Consider the following 15,833-nt stretch of genomic DNA (forward strand, 5'->3'; position numbering starts at 1 on the left):
GGTAGAGGCTTAGTAGAGCTAGTAGGCTTTAACATAATTTTCATTCACAGTTCAGTTCATTATTTTCATAGAGAACGAACGTAAAAGGTTCATAAGGTCATTCGCCTCCCTCGAGTGACGTCATCCTGCTACCTGTGGGAGTGGGAATGGGAACTTAATTACACAGAATGGTTCCAAATAACCCGACCAATGTTAACCATTGGTTTCCAGTTCCAAATTGCAGTTTAAAAACGGTTGAGTTTTTTAATGTGTGGGCAGTTCTATTACTGGATGAGTATACTGAGTATAGAGATACGTGGTCTATCGTTAACACTCCGCGGCGAACAAAACGCAACGTCGCATCGATGATTGATAAAGCAATTATATCATTATTACAATAACCTACGGAGTATGAACTATACGCATCAAAAGCTTCACAGTGCTTCACTGTCTTCAGCATTTTACCTCTGACCCTTGACTACTTGGTGAAAGTGTATATAGATCTCAATTCCCTTTTCATGGCAAAGTAAATCATGAGTTCAAGTCTCGGTTGCGCCTAATAAAGCAAAAAATAAATGCCCTACAAAAAAGACGATGATGTGCTAAAATGTGTATACACTCGTACCTAATACCTAACACGATCTTATGTGTAGAGCTTTGAACAAGGGCCCTCTGAGATTAACATACATACAGGTTAGGTACAGTCAGCCGCAGTCACCCCCCTGCATAGAAGTTAAATTGGAGGCGAAGGTGCTAATGCTAAGCTAATAGTTTTGCCGTACAAATACAACGCTCGTCGAACCAGATTTTTTTTTTATCAGGAATATAATTATTCGTGTCAATTCTAATTTTAATCTAGATATCTCGCTCCATCGTGGTTTTAAATTGTATTCCATTTAATTAGTACTTTTACGAATATTGAATACCTATATACATAGTAAATACACACAATATTGGTTTATAACTCCAATATTTTTTTTCTATTAGACCGGTTCTAGAACGTAAGGTTTTATGATTCGCCAATTTTAGGTTTAAACAAGCGACAAACAGAGTTTCGTACGTTTCGTTTTCCATATGCAAATGAGCGCGTGACGCACGCAGGCACCGGATTGCCGATCACCTATATGTTGTCAAACTGCGAGTGTTTGTATAACTAATATGCAAAAATGTGACCTTGGGGATTCGTAACACAGATCACTTACACGATATATGTAGAAGAGTGTATAAAGCTCAAGAAAAAACGCTTTCTACTAGGATTTTGTAAGTAGCCTCCTCATTATAAAACAAGAATGCTCACTCATTCAGTTCAGTGCAGTGAGCAAGTGCCCTCAGGATACTGTTGGTGCTATTCTATAGAGTGCTATTAATTATATATACTCTATGGTGTGTTTTTATGGTCCGTATTGGGGATTTAGATCAGTGCTCTATTTTACTCCACAATATTTTGACACCGGGATATCCAGAAAAAAAAAACAGAAATATCCCTGGGGAAAATGGTGGCACTTACAACCATTCTGGTGTTTCGGGTGTCCATGGGCGGCGGTGATCGCTTACCATGAGCCGACTTGTCTGCTCGTTTGCCTCCTCTCTCATGGCAAAATATAAAAAACCGGCCAAGAGCGTGTCGGGCCACGCTCAGTGTAGGGTTCCGTAGTTTTCCGTATTTTTCTCAAAAACTACTGAACTTATCAAGTTCAAAACAATTTTCCTAGAAAGTCTTTATAAAGTTCTACTTTTGTGATTTGTTTATATTTTTTAAACATATGGTTCAAAAGTTAGAGGGACACACACACACACTTTTTTTTCCTTTAGGAGCGATTATTTCCGAAAATATTATTATTATCAAAAAACGATTTTAGTAAACCCTTATCCATTTTTAAATACCTATCCAACAATATATCACACGTTGGGGTTGGAATGAAAAAAAAAAAAACAGTCCCCACTTTACATGTAGGGGGGGTACCCTAACACTTTTTATTTTACCACTTTGTCGGCGTGATTGATATAAATATTGGTACCAAATTTCAGCTTTCTAGTGCTAACGGTTACTGAGATTATCGGCGGACGGACGGACGGACGGACGGACGGACGGACGGACGGACGGACGGACGGACGGACGGACGGACGGACGGACGGACGGACGGACGGACGGACGGACGGACAGACGGACAGACAGACAGACAGGCATAGTTGACTAGTGACTACGGAACCCTAAAAACTGATGAAGTATCTACTTTACTATGTCACAGTATTTCTAACTGCTCCTTAAGTATTTTGGAGTCTATGAGTGGTAGTCTGATAGTACACAACTAGTAGGTATCCGTTGCTTGAGCTATTATAAATGCGTCAACAGACCTATCATGGCTGCTATTGTAAAAAACTAAGCTTCTTTCCGTCACTTCGAATGATGATGATTTCCTAATTATCTTAAATCCGTCCCGAGACCTGAAACTATCTCTACCTATGTCCAGTTTCATTTAAATTAGGTTAGATCTATATTTTAGGTTTAGTATGTTAAGGTAAGAAACATATGGTCACACGTCACTTGCGCACTTTCACATTAAAATTTTAGTCAGGAATCAGGGTACCCACTTACCCAGTCATCGTCATAATCGCTTACGCTTCTTAAGCGTATCGTAGCTATTTGTCCATATCGCTCTTATGTAATCTCAAATCTATTCAATTTTACATAGATGTCACCCCTTTCATTCTTTCTCAAAAACACTCTAACGTGTGCGCACACGCATAACGGTGACGTCACCTGCGCGGCTAGTTGAAATACCTTAGTTGATCGGGCAATTCGGACGATTTTGTACTCAAATGCACTTTCGCGCACATAAAGTACGGATATTAAAGGTAAAATTAGGGTAATCTTTTTTGAGTATTTTTGATTCTATATCAGTTATGATGACCAGGATCACGGTACCTCTATAGATATTGACGGTTATAAAAATTACACCCTGTAGAGCCTAATACCTTTTATCTCTACATGCACTAACTTCACAAACTATACTAGTACTTAATAAAAATATGTGGCTCTTGGCTGTTTCGTTATGATTTAAACGATGAATCGTTAACATACAAAATAGTAAAGTGATTCAACGTAAAAGTGCCTGGTGAGTGTCTTTCTTAAAAAGGATGAAAAGTCTCCTTTCCAAATGGGTAATGTGAAAATGCCCCTTTCCGGAACAGTGCAATGAAAAAGCGATTTTGCACGTGTCGACAACTTTCTTCTCTTCGTGTCGGCGACCTTGGCATTGATAACAGGTTTACGCGGTTACATCATTACCTACTCGTATTCATTATATTTTACGACATCGCAACCATTTCATATGATAACCAATTAAATATTCACCTAATTATAACCTAACCACAAAATTAAAATTTGGAAAAAACTCCCGACTGCGACATAGTTGACCGATTTTTATGAAACATGGCCAGCGCCGGCCCGTGCACTCGATCAGGGTAGAGCGAGTTTGAGTTTCGGCGCCCCTGGGAAGAAAATTCACTACGTAGGAAATAAAATCGCGAGCGTAGCGAGCGCGAAATTTTTTTCATAGTAGGTAATGCCGTAATTTGAAGATTAACGCAATACAGAATTTATGGATTTCATCATACAGAATACGAAAGGGACAAATGGTTGAACAGGTTGAACTTTCGCAGTCACACCCTAGTATAGTTACGTGTGGCTGAACGTGAATATCATGTACATAAAATAACAAATAAAATGGAGCACTATAGTGGCCAAGTCAGGAAAGCAGATTCAGAATTTTTCCAAACTAAAAGAGAACATATAAATAGTAAGCGCGATTTTTTTTGGCTCAACTCGCCAGCGAGGAATCCGCGAACTTTCAAGCTTTTATCCTCTGCATCCTTATTTTGACTTCACAGGGCTCCCATGTTCCCGACTTTTAGCCCTTATATTTCGCCATCACTATAATTTTTATAATACTAAGAGTTCATTAAGAGATTAGCTGCGGACTTGATCGTCATCGTCGGGATGCCCATTTCGGTATTTTGCACTAAGTGATCTTAGTGCTTTGAAGTTCGCTCACCATCTGATGCTGTGACTTACAAAATTGCGCCTCTCTGAGACATTTTGCGCCTTTGGCTTTATGAGGAACTCCGCTTTGGACTATCGGGTAGACTCATATTTTTGCATTTGGATAGCGACGTAACTTTGTCGTTCGCCGCACAACAATGTGGTTCATCAAGGCAATCCTTTTACGGCGCCCTAGCAACAGCGCCTTATGAATGTTGGTATATGTTAGCAATGTGGTGCAACTTTCCACTTAATCTAAATTACAAATCTAGATTTTCCATAGCTGGATTCATTCCCGACTCCTCTCGCCATTTTGTGATATGTGCACGCCCACGAAACGTATAATTTTTTTGTATGGATTTTTCCGCATTCTCGATTTTGGCGCCCCCTTACCATGTGGCGCCTAGAGCGGCCGCTCCACTCGCTCTACCCTTAATCCGGCCCTGAACATGGCTAAGAACACTCCCGACTAACTCAGCTTTAAAAAAAACGAAATCTAAATCGGTTCATCCGTTCAGGAGCTACGATGCCACAGACAGACACACACACACACACAGACAGACAGACAAACAGACAGACAGACAGACACGTCAAACTTTCGTTTTTGCGTCGGGGGTTAAAAACCATATATCAGTGTGCGTAGCCGAATGCACATCGCTCACGAAATGCTCGCGATAATATCTCTCATACCTTCCTATCTCTATCACTCCTGCGTATTGGCGCGACAGAGCCAGACGCATCGCAGAAATGCCATTCAACTACGGGGCCAGTAGTTTTTAAGCAACATTGGTGACGCATATGAAACGACTGGCGGTAAGCGGTCACGGTATTCAATATGCTCCCAGCTCCATGTTATGAACTTATGAAGGCTTGCAACCCCAGAAGTAAGCACCTACGACTATTTTTTTGTGATGCAGAAACATCTCCGAGCGATACTACATATTTTGAAATTAAAGGAAAAATTCACACCTCCGGCAGAACTCGAACCTGCGACCTTTTTACTGCATTACCGGTGCATAAGCCTTTGTAACTTTGCGTATGCTGAACCTTAACAACCCCTGTTGTACGAATAAGTGATGCATAAATAAGTGATGATTTCTGTACCTTGTCACATTAAGTACTTAACATTTCGTTTGAAATGTCATACGCGCAGTTGTCAAATGGTTAAAAGCGACAAGGTATTACCGAAATCACATCACTTATTTATGCCGGTGACTGTACAGTCAACCAATTGGAACTCTATTAGGCCACCCCATCCCCAGCTTAATAATAATATGACAAAGTTTAAAATGTCATCATTATGTACAGTCGACTACAAAACGATGTATACCTTATTACAATGCAATAAGGTGAAAAAGTGGATACATCTCTGGAGCAAAATTGTATGGAGGAATTATGAATAAAATTGAATGAATTCATTGATAAATTCGCCTTGCACTTTTGCAGCTCATAGTATATGTTTAAGTTGTCAAAGTATAAATAAAACCGGCCAAGAGCGTGTCGGGCCACGCTCAGTGTAGGGTTCCGTAGTTTTCCGTATTTTTCTCAAAAACTACTGAACCTATCAAGTTCAAAACAATTTTCCTAGAAAGTCTTTATAAAGTTCTACTTTTATGATTTTTTTCATATTTTTTAAACTTATGGTTCAAAAGTTAAGGGGGGGGGACGCACTTTTTTTTCCTTTAGGAGCGATTATTTCCGAAAATATTAATATTATAAAAAAACGATCTTAGTAAACCCTTATTAATTTTTAAATACCTATCCAACAATATATCACACGTTGGTGTTAGAATGAAAAAAAAAAATCAGCCCCCACTTTACATGTAGGGGGGGTACCCTAATAAAACATTTTTTTCCATTTTTTATTTTTGCACTTTGTTGGCGTGATTGATATACATATTGGTACCAAATTTCAGCTTTCTAGTGCTAACGGTTACTGAGATTATCCGCGGACGGACGGACGGACGGACGGACGGACGGACGGACGGACGGACGGACGGACGGACGGACGGACAGACAGACATGGCGAAACTATAAGGGTTCCTAGTTGACTACGGAACCCTAAAAACCACTATAGGTAACAAGTTAACAACAGGTGGTATTATCGCTAAAAAGCAAAAATAGCCAGGTTATTTTACATACAATAAGTTTTCAGCACAGAGGCAAGTTCAAGGCTAACGATCACGCTTGCGGGACGTGGGTCCACGGGAAATATTCGCTACATACCGGGAGAACCCTGCTGGGGGTTACGGTTTAGCACTTGTAGCGGTGCAACAGAGCTCAAATCCCGATCGGGCGATTCCGGCAACGTTGACTCACTTTGCTACGTAAAGTACAGTGTGCGTAGCCGAATGCACATCAAACGCGTCAGACGCTCACGATAATAATATGTATATCTCTTTCATAGCTATTATCTATCTCTATCGCTCATGCGTATTGGCGCGACAGAGCCAGAGTACCTTTCTGCGGGGTTTCGATGGCGTTCGCGTCGCAGAAATGCAGGCTACGGGGCTACATGTATGTGATGTATGTACTATGTAATAATGTTTCGATCGTATTTGTCGCGTTATTTCGGTAATGTTAGTACTTCTTGTACTGAGACTGAGTGAAATAGCATGAGATCTGTAAACCTTACCCTTTTGCACTGAAGTTATTGTTGGTTTGAGAATTCTGCTAGGGCTGCGGCGCGGGCGGCGGCGTAGGTACACCTATAGCGATGCACCTGCAACAACAAAGCGGGCACTCGGACCTGTAGTAGGAGATCGGGCTAATCCTACTATTGGATTGGATAGTGTAACATTCTATGGCCTGTCCCGTACAAACCAATCTTATATCTATGGTACACAAACGCATTATATGTATTGTCATGTATTGAGATTAGGGTTGCAAATAGAAAAAAAACCAAATGTTTTTTTTTTTCAGAATTATGAAGAAAAAAACCGAGCACCATTGTTTTTTTTTTCTAAATATGTATTTTTTTTAGATGAACAAATAAAACGACAATAACAGTTTTTCGTGAGACTTAAAGTGTTTCAATAACAATAACGTACATTTTAATTCGAATAACATTCAGTATACTAACGTTTATTGGGGAATCCCCGATGCGGCGTGCAGCGTGGAGAGGCGGTGGTGTTGTCAATAGTAAATAGTGATAACTACCAACTACAGATTTCGTAAATGTTACTTTTATAAGACCAGAAATTAAAGTTATTTGATTAAATTCGTTTAATAGTTAACATTAAGTCTAAAAAAACGTATAAAAGTATTAACTGCTTTGCAAATTTTGAGATTTCGTACTTTAGAAAAAAAAACATACTCCAAAAAAAAAAACTGTTTTTTTTTCAAGCCAGAAAAAATCCGTTTTTTTGCAACCCTAATTGAGATTCACTATTTCAGCTTAAAAGAAGCTGACAAAAAATTCAAATGAAGGCTATCATTTTTCTAGGCATAATTTGACACATTGCCTGAGAAAAATATCCTTTTACCTAAGCCAATTAGCAGAAAATTCGCGTTAGTACAGGACAACGGCACCTAGACCATTTCATGGAATTCTCCACTAAGGAATTGTTTTCTATAGATACCTACCTACCTATTATTTATTTAAAATGGCCCACCTACCTATTATTTCGCCAGTCGGGCCTTTTTCGTAATAACTCGTGTCGGTTTCCCTTTTTTCTGCACTTGTAGAGTAATGTACTATTTTTCAGTCGAGTTCACAGCGATTTCTTTTGTCCACAGACAAATATTCCATACACGACCTTATGGTCATTATCATAGAGACGCGTAAATATATTTGTGAACTCGACCTTATAGTAAAAAAAGGGGAATAATATATTAAGCTCATCAACAATCTACGCTTTGCAGATGACACTACCATTATAGGCACAAACGAATCGGAACTTGCTGAGCTTCTGCAAAGGGTACAAGTAGTGAGCGCGGAATACGGTCTCCATATTAATAGATCCAAGACCAAACTAATGTTTGTGCAGAGGACAGGCTCTGTTGTCCGAACTGGAGAGCTGTCGGATATAGATACCGTACAGGAGTTCATCTACCTCGGTTCACTAATAACTGCGGATGGCGATTGTGAACGTGAGGTGATAAGAAGAGCACAGATCGCAAAATCTGCGGTTAAGCGGTTAGAGAAGATCTGGAGGAACAGAGGAATCAGTAAAGCAACGAAAACCAAGCTAATGCGTACCCTGGTCTTCTCTATATTCCTGTATGGTTCAGAAACCTGGACTCTGAAGGCGAGTACTCGGAGCAGAATCGATGCATTTGAGATGTGGTGTTGGCGTAAGATGTTGGCTATCCCATGGACGGCGCGCCGCACCAATGTGTCGATCCTGGCGGAACTTAAAATTCACGTCCGCTTGTCTGTCATATGCCTCCAGCGAATCCTGTACTACTTTGGACACGTGGCCAGACGGGAGCCGGAAAACCTAGAGAAACGCATTATGGTTGGCATGGTGGATGGAGGACGGGGAAGTGGCCATCCACCGACCCGCTGGGTGGACAGCGTTAAGAAGGCCTGCCAGGGTTTAACACAGGCGCCTATTATGAGGACTGCAGAAGACCGTGCGGAGTGGAGAGCTTTGGTGCGAAAAATAACGACCTCATGTGGTCGCGACCCTCAGCCATGAGGAACCGAGGAAGAAGAAGAATATATTAAGATATACATATACAACAATTATAAATTTGATATTAAATTTTATTCAATATCTTAAATAATACTGACTATCTAAGATGTTGCATGTACATAATATGTACCTACATTATTTATTTCATGACATGACGCATGATCAACAGTCAACTTTAAAGCTAAACAGGTGGTAACAGTTCCTTAAACATACCTTATTAGTTGAAATGTCTAGATGGTGTTGTCTTCCTGACCACATACACATGGTTAAATTCATTTCATCTTTAGTAAGACGTCTGGACCTCCGAATGTTGCAATTTAAAATTTATTATTATTTGCTGACTAATCCCCTTATTCATAAAAAAGTCACTGAATTGATTGGTTAAAAGTATTTAGTCTCTTTCTTACAAATACAAAAGTCAACATGATAGTTAAAGACAAACATTTATAAGCTAACTAGCTTTTGCCCGCGGCTTCGCCCGCATTAGAAAGAGACAAAAAGTAGCCTATGTCACTCTCCATCCCTTCAACTATCTTCACCAAAGCTCCGTTTTGACGTGAAAGACGGACAAACAAACAGACACACACACTTTCCCATTTATAATATTAGTATGGATTCCGGTTTATAAAGCGTTTATCTATCATCATGAGTTTACTTTCATATCATCAAGCTGTATTGACTCTATACTCTATGCTGTGTATTTTACTATTTTACTTTTATGTCATCTAACTGAAATGGTTGTTTATTGATAAGCTACATTTGTATGTTTAGCGATAAGGCTTCTAACAAATGTGCCTTAGATTTGATAGTGAGAAACAGTAAGTATTAAAATAAATATAAGAGTAAGAGGAATCGAGGGATTTTCACATTATCTGATCCGATATCGGATTCAGAAAATATGTCAAAGGAATAATCAAAGATGGCGCCTTTAATATTTATAGGATATCGGTCCTACATATCGGATCGGATAATGTGAAAACGCACTTACGATGCGGTGAAGTCGAGTATGAAATTAAAAATTTCCCGCGCACGGCCACCGAAAACTTTAACACATTTGTATATTATAGAATCACCAAACCACTATCCAACGCGACTATGAATACTATCTACAAGATCACACCCACACTTTTACTTGTTTTCGTGAAGTTATTACGGTGCGGTGAAGTCAATCATGACTGTTATCATTTACCTAAGTTTCCCGCGCGCACAGCCGAGCGTACGCGTCGCTCGGTCACCAAAAACTGCGTCAATTCACATTTTTACATGTTAAAACCACCACACTACAATCCAATACGACTTAGAACACTGTAAACGATCCACCAACACTTTATTTTTTCATATGTCAGGCATTTACGGTGCGGTGAAGTCGATCATGAGTTTCCCGCGCGCGTGTCCCCGCGCCGCGCGCGCGTACGCGTCGCCCGCGTGCCGCCAGCCCCACGCGCGCTCCACGCACACCGTGAAGTGCCCGCGCGACGCGCGCCGCCGCAGCAGCGCGATGTCGTCCGCGCGCGGCGAGAAGAACGCCCAGCGCACGCGCGGCAGCCACGCGGACAGAGACGCTATCTGGACGGAACAAAATGACAATCGCTATAGAAAACGCCAAGCGCAATCAATAAATATCATAGGATTATTTTTCTTATTTTATTATTATTATTATAAATGGGCTTACTCTTGATCACAGACTAGCCGAAGGCAAAGACGTGGCCTACGATTATAGACCACACCCAACGGTGGGTGTTCTGTGCCTACGATGGAGTGAGCTCCCCAAGAAGATGCCAGTTCACCCCTGATTTGAAGGTAGCCGGGTTATTCATACAGATTGACTTACACAGATTGATTAAAGTCTGTTTCTTAGAGGATAAGGCAGAGATCATGGATTTCTATTTGCTACGATCCTGACGAACCAAACTGAATCTAAATATACAAAAATAGTCACGGAACTCTTTAGCAGTAGGTTTTTAGTCTTCCGTTTCCCTCCACAGTCCTCCGAGAATTTCACCGCCCCTTTCCTCCAGTGAGTGTCCTAGAAGTCGACTTTGGGATATGGGTCGTATTTTGGTCGTATTCGGTAGTAGCGGTGACGTCACAAGGGCGGATATATCAATACTTGGTATACTAAAAATACAAGTTCTGCTGTATCAGATCAGCCGCCACCACGGTGCCTGGCAGGATGCCGTCAGTCTTGCGTGGTGACGTCACAGGGAGCTGGTGTCTAGTATGGTGTACCTGCGCAGGTTGTCTGACAGCCAGGTTCTGCTGTATGAGATCAGCCGCCGCCACGGTGCCTGGCAGGATGCCGTCAGTCTTGCGTGGTGACGTCACAGGGAGCTGGTGTCTAGTATGGTGTACCTGCGCAGGTTGTCTGACAGCCAGGTTCTGCTGTATGAGATCAGCCGCCGCCACGGTGCCTGGCAGGATGCCGTCAGTCTTGCGTGGTGACGTCACAGGGAGCTGGTGACTAGTATAGTGTACCTGCGCAGGTTGTCTGACAGCCAGGTTCTGCTGTATGAGATCAGCCGCCGCCACGGTGCCTGGCAGGATGCCGTCAGTCTTGCGTGGTGACATCACAGGGGGCTGGTGTCTAGTATACTGTACCTGCGCAGGTTGTCTGACAGCCAGGTTCTGCTGTATGAGATCAGCCGCCGCCACGGTGCCTGGCAGGATGCCGTCAGTCTTGCGTGGTGACATCACAGGGGGCTGGTGTCTAGTCTGTACCTGCGCAGGTTGTCTGACAGCCAGGTTCTGCTGTATGAGATCAGCCGCCGCGGCCACGGTGCCCGGCAGTATGCCGCTGGCGTCGGTCTGGCGCAGCAGCGGCGACGTCAGCGTGACGTAGACTCCGAACGCGCAGGGAAGCAGCGCGGCGCCGGCGCCGCCCTGCCCTGCGCAGTCTATCACCACGTCGAACCTAACATATTACAAACACATGTCAATAAAATACACATTCTAGTTTTCAGTCCTGATTATTACGATCGATATTTGTGAGGTTTCCATTAAAAAGGTACCAGATTGTTGAACCCGGGTAATTTTAAATAAGGAATTAGAGATAACTTACGGGCCGGCCTGCGCCAGAGATTCGGCGTAACCTTCTTGGCGGCGGTCGAGGGGCTCCGCTCCTAATGCTTGCGCCGCTTCCGCTTGCTCGCTGGCGCAGCTCACCACCACCTCAATTCATATAAAATTATTAGAACCACGAAATTCACATAAGGGATTAATATAATTAGTGTATGAGTATAATTATGGCGTTCGAAATATCACTGAACTTAATAACGATTTTGATACCATAAGTTACGGTGCGGTGAGGCCCGCGCGTACGCGTCTCTCTTGTCGCGCAGTCGCCGTGTCACGTGACTCACATGGTGGGTGTCGCGCACGAGCAGCTGCGCGGCCGCGTGGCCGACGCCGCCGAGCCCCAGCAGCAGCACGCGGCGCCCCCCCTCGCCCGCCCCGCCGGGAGCCAGCCCCGCGGCCCGCAGCGCGGCGCACGCGGTGAGCCCGCCGTACAGCGCGCCGCCCGCTTCCAGGTCGTCCAGGTTCTCCGGCGCTTTGCTCACCTGGGTGAAGAGGTTTCATTATTGGACCATAGAACACATTATGAAGCGTACATTTAGGTGAAATTATTCGTACGTGGCATGCGCTCCAATGTTTCACTTCTTTCCTCAATACAGTATGACAATATAATGACTGACCCAGCTGTCCTTGGCGAGCACGTACTCCGCGTGCGCCCCTACTCTATGCGGCGGCAGCACGCCCCACACGCGCTCCCCCGGGGTGAGCGCTGCGCCCGGGGCGGCCCCCGCCACCGTCCCTACGAAGTCTCGCCCCGGTGTCAATGGGAACTCCAAGCCCTCGCTCCCTTCGAGCGCTCGCCAGGCGTTTAGCACGCGTGAGCCGTAACCACCTGAGGGAAATTAAAGAGGTTATTCGAGGGTTTACTGGTGAAACCCGAAAAGTTGAGCATACTGGTTTTTTTAATTCGAACTATGTGAAATTACCACAATGTTGTTATTTCAAGGACAAATTATCTCGATTTATCGGGTTTCACCAGTAGATCCACATTATGTATTAATATGGAATTTATTTATTTATTTATTGGTAAACATGATTACATGACTTTACAGCTAACCATTGCGTCACGTATCTTAGGCTGACATAACAAGAAAAACAAAGTAGACATATACATTTACAATAATAGGCATACACCTAACAGACATTTTATATAGGAACAGTTGAACACCTCGCATCCATCGCCTCAAACAATCTCAAGCATTCACTACATATTGCCGCCCATCGCCACGCAAACAAGTCGCACTCAGGTGTCGAGGTGGAATAGTGGCAAGTCTCTGAAAGTAAGTAACGTACGTTATGACTCGATACGTGTGATCTCTTTGACGTCTTACGCTGCGTAATAGCATTATATTATTACCCATAGTGAATTATTGCATCAGTTTTTATTACAACAATGTAATGCTGTAGGGACACAGCATAAAGTATTAAACGGAACCCTTGATTCGTAAAATAAGGTAACAATTCATTGGCTACAGGGGTGTCGTTGTGTTTGTTTATTAACATTAAATCGATATTGAATAGACTATATCTCGTCAAGCAAGTTTTCTACCAGCTATAGTTTTATGGGACGATAAAGTGTAGCAAATTTTTTTAGTGTTGGCAGGCTTTATATACTCACGGATCATAGCGAGATCGATAGGGTTGATGGAAGAGGCGTGCACCCGCACCAGCAGTTCGGCGGGCGCGCGGCGCACGGGGCGGCGCGCGGCGTCGAGGCGCAGCGCGGCGGCCGCGCCCGCGTCGTCGGCGGCGTACGAGTGCGCGCGCCACGCCGCCATGCGCGCCGCGCCCGCCCACGCCTCCGCCGCTCCTGCCGCTCGTGCCGCCGCCATTACCTGCACATACACATTATTTCAGCATTCACTTGTGACTAGGGATTGCAATCCGGTCTGATATCCAATCCGGCCGGATATTGGTCCCAATCCGGCGGATCCGGCCGGATTGGCCTTGAGGATTAAAAGTACCCAAATAGTAACTTGTTTTATATATTTTCAGCATAATATGAGAAATATGATAGTATTTTGCTTCACTATTAATAAACCAGAAGTTGAAAGTTTAGAAATCAACATTTTTACCAGGTAACAAGTAAATTTTACTAAAATAATCAGTCGCAAATAAAATTCTTTCGTTCTTTTTAAACTTTCATAAGACAACAAAATTAATTTTACTGTATTGTTTTACAGTAATACCTATAGAGCTTTTAAGATACAATTAAGAACGGACATTATAACATTACCTACATGCATATGAGATAACTGTTTAAAAAAAGATAATTATGTTTTGTGTTATTTTACAGTTAACTTTTCTCACACGCAAGGAAGAACTAAAAAAACTACAGTAGCTAAATTAAAGTCATCAAGAGTAATTGACCTTAGTATTATTTGCTATTGCTGAAACCACAATCTTACCGGATACCTTTTAAAAATGTTCATATTTAAGCTTTGAATTGTTTTTTTATGATTCTTGTAGCAATGTGCCCTCATACTTTTTATATCATGCTGAAAACGTTGTTCTTGTAGTCCTACATCACCACAGAGATGCAAAGGGCGTACTCAAGCTCGCGCCATGCCTTCCTATCTTCAGCTACCCTCGTGGCCTCGCTCCAGCTCGACCCGGTCGCTCGTAGTTCATCCTCAACGGACCGCTTCCATGAGTTTCCAGCCGAAAGAAATGGTTGCGTTATTTCGTTAGAGGGAACTCTTGGAATTGTGTGCTACCAATGTACTTTTTGTGTCGCGGTTTCCTCACTAATGGGTATTTGCTGGCATATACTCAATAGGTCTTGATTTCGGATAGTGTTTGGCCAGAAAACGCGAAGGATCGACCTCAGTGACATGTTAACGAAAAGTTTTGTCGTATGGCCCTTTGTCACTCTCCACTATTCCACATTTTGCATCCAAGCAAACAATTGCACAGATTTCACTACAGATTCAAAGACGGAAAGTTTGACGCGTCACTTGAGCACATTATTTTACTTCCAAACGGTCTAGTAATGCAAAAAACGTACGTATTAAATTATTTTTTGATTGGAAATCAGACCGGATTGCAATCCCCTGTTGAGCTACGTTCAAATGTTAGCGTAAATGTAATTTTTTTGCACTATTCAAACATATTAAATGACATTACCAGATCCGGTACCGGATCCGGAGAATTTCACCGGATCCGGTAGCATGAAAAAAGCACAGGATCCGGCCGGATTACCGGATCCGCTGGACCGGATTGCAATCCCTACTTGTGACAGTTTCAACTTGAAAATTTTGCAACTTTTACTGGGGTCATGTTAAGTTGGTTTGGGACCTTTTGGCCTAGTCTACCTCCTCATTTATTCAGGATATGATTTCATTTCGCTATTTTATAGGCTAGGACCAATTGGGAGATGGACCTCAAACTGCGTTGTTGTCTGTGTTGAGGCAGTAAAACAGATATCCTCTGGCTCCAAATCTATAAAATATTTGACCCCTGGCTCAAGGGGTGGACTATTGCCATGTTCACCTATTTAGTCCATACAAAGTAGGTTTTTTTTTTAATTATTATTGCAAGGCCTGAAATTGAACAGCTACATGAAAATGTTCTGGTTCTGAATACGTGAATTAACCCGAGGTAAATTAGCAGAGCCAGTGAGCTATTGACGGGGATGAAAATGCTGGGAGTAAAAGTATATCTACATTACACCTTACAAACCAAGTGCCCGCCACAACTGTAAAATGTAAGTGAAGCCAGAAACTGAAACAATTCTTTTCACATAAATTATTTGAGGAAGTATAAATACACAGTGACCTACTTCAACTGTTTACCTACTAAAATTTCTGCTACATAACCTCAAAAGGAAATATTATATATTCTTTTAGGAAAGGGCACTGGTTAAATATTACTAAACTATACCTTTACCTACCTATTATGAGAAACGAAATACTCTAACTTAATTCCGTCTATTTTTCTTAAATCCGTGAGACGACTTATGTATATTTTGTTTTGACAGTCAAGTTTTTGGTATTTGACATTTTACGGAATTGACAGTCGCCGAAGGAATCGGTCGGAATCTTTATCCTAATCTCTAATTTTGAAAGACAAATTATAATTTGATATGTAATTCTCAAGTA

At 42.3% G+C, this 15,833-nt stretch overlaps 1 protein-coding gene across 2 annotated transcripts; it reads right to left on the reverse strand.

The window, feature by feature from the left end:
- Positions 1–8,703: 8,703 nt before the first annotated feature.
- LOC125232138 (reticulon-4-interacting protein 1, mitochondrial) lies at positions 8,704–15,754 on the reverse strand. Of its 2 annotated transcripts, none has more exons than XM_048137768.1 (7): positions 15,626–15,754; positions 13,352–13,568; positions 12,354–12,565; positions 12,021–12,218; positions 11,720–11,829; positions 11,380–11,572; positions 8,704–10,227 (listed from the first exon to the last, which is right to left on the reverse strand). In XM_048137768.1, exons 2-7 carry the CDS (start codon positions 13,563–13,565, stop codon positions 10,012–10,014), a joined length of 1,143 nt encoding a protein of 380 aa, XP_047993725.1. In that variant the 5' UTR covers positions 13,566–13,568; positions 15,626–15,754; the 3' UTR covers positions 8,704–10,011. The 2 variants fall into 2 exon arrangements, with proteins under 2 accessions (XP_047993725.1, XP_047993726.1); XM_048137769.1 differs by lacking the exon at positions 15,626–15,754 and adding an exon at positions 15,404–15,489.
- Positions 15,755–15,833: the final 79 nt, after the last annotated feature.

The sequence above is a fragment of the Leguminivora glycinivorella genome, chromosome 12 (assembly GCF_023078275.1).
Source record: "Leguminivora glycinivorella isolate SPB_JAAS2020 chromosome 12, LegGlyc_1.1, whole genome shotgun sequence".
Lineage (NCBI taxonomy): Eukaryota > Metazoa > Arthropoda > Insecta > Lepidoptera > Tortricidae > Leguminivora > Leguminivora glycinivorella.

Excerpts from the sequence above, each read along its gene's own strand:
- LOC125232138 (XM_048137768.1), bottom strand. The coding sequence starts at position 13,565 with ATGGCGGCGGCACGAGCGGCAGGAGCGGCGGAGGCGTGGGCGGGCGCG. Across the intron at positions 12,219-12,353 it reads TGCTCGCCAAGGACAGCTGG|GTGAGCAAAGCGCCGGAGAA; the intron begins GTCAGTCATTAT and ends CTCTTCACCCAG. Across the intron at positions 11,830-12,020 it reads TCGTGCGCGACACCCACCAT|GTGGTGGTGAGCTGCGCCAG; the intron begins GTGAGTCACGTG and ends ATATGAATTGAG.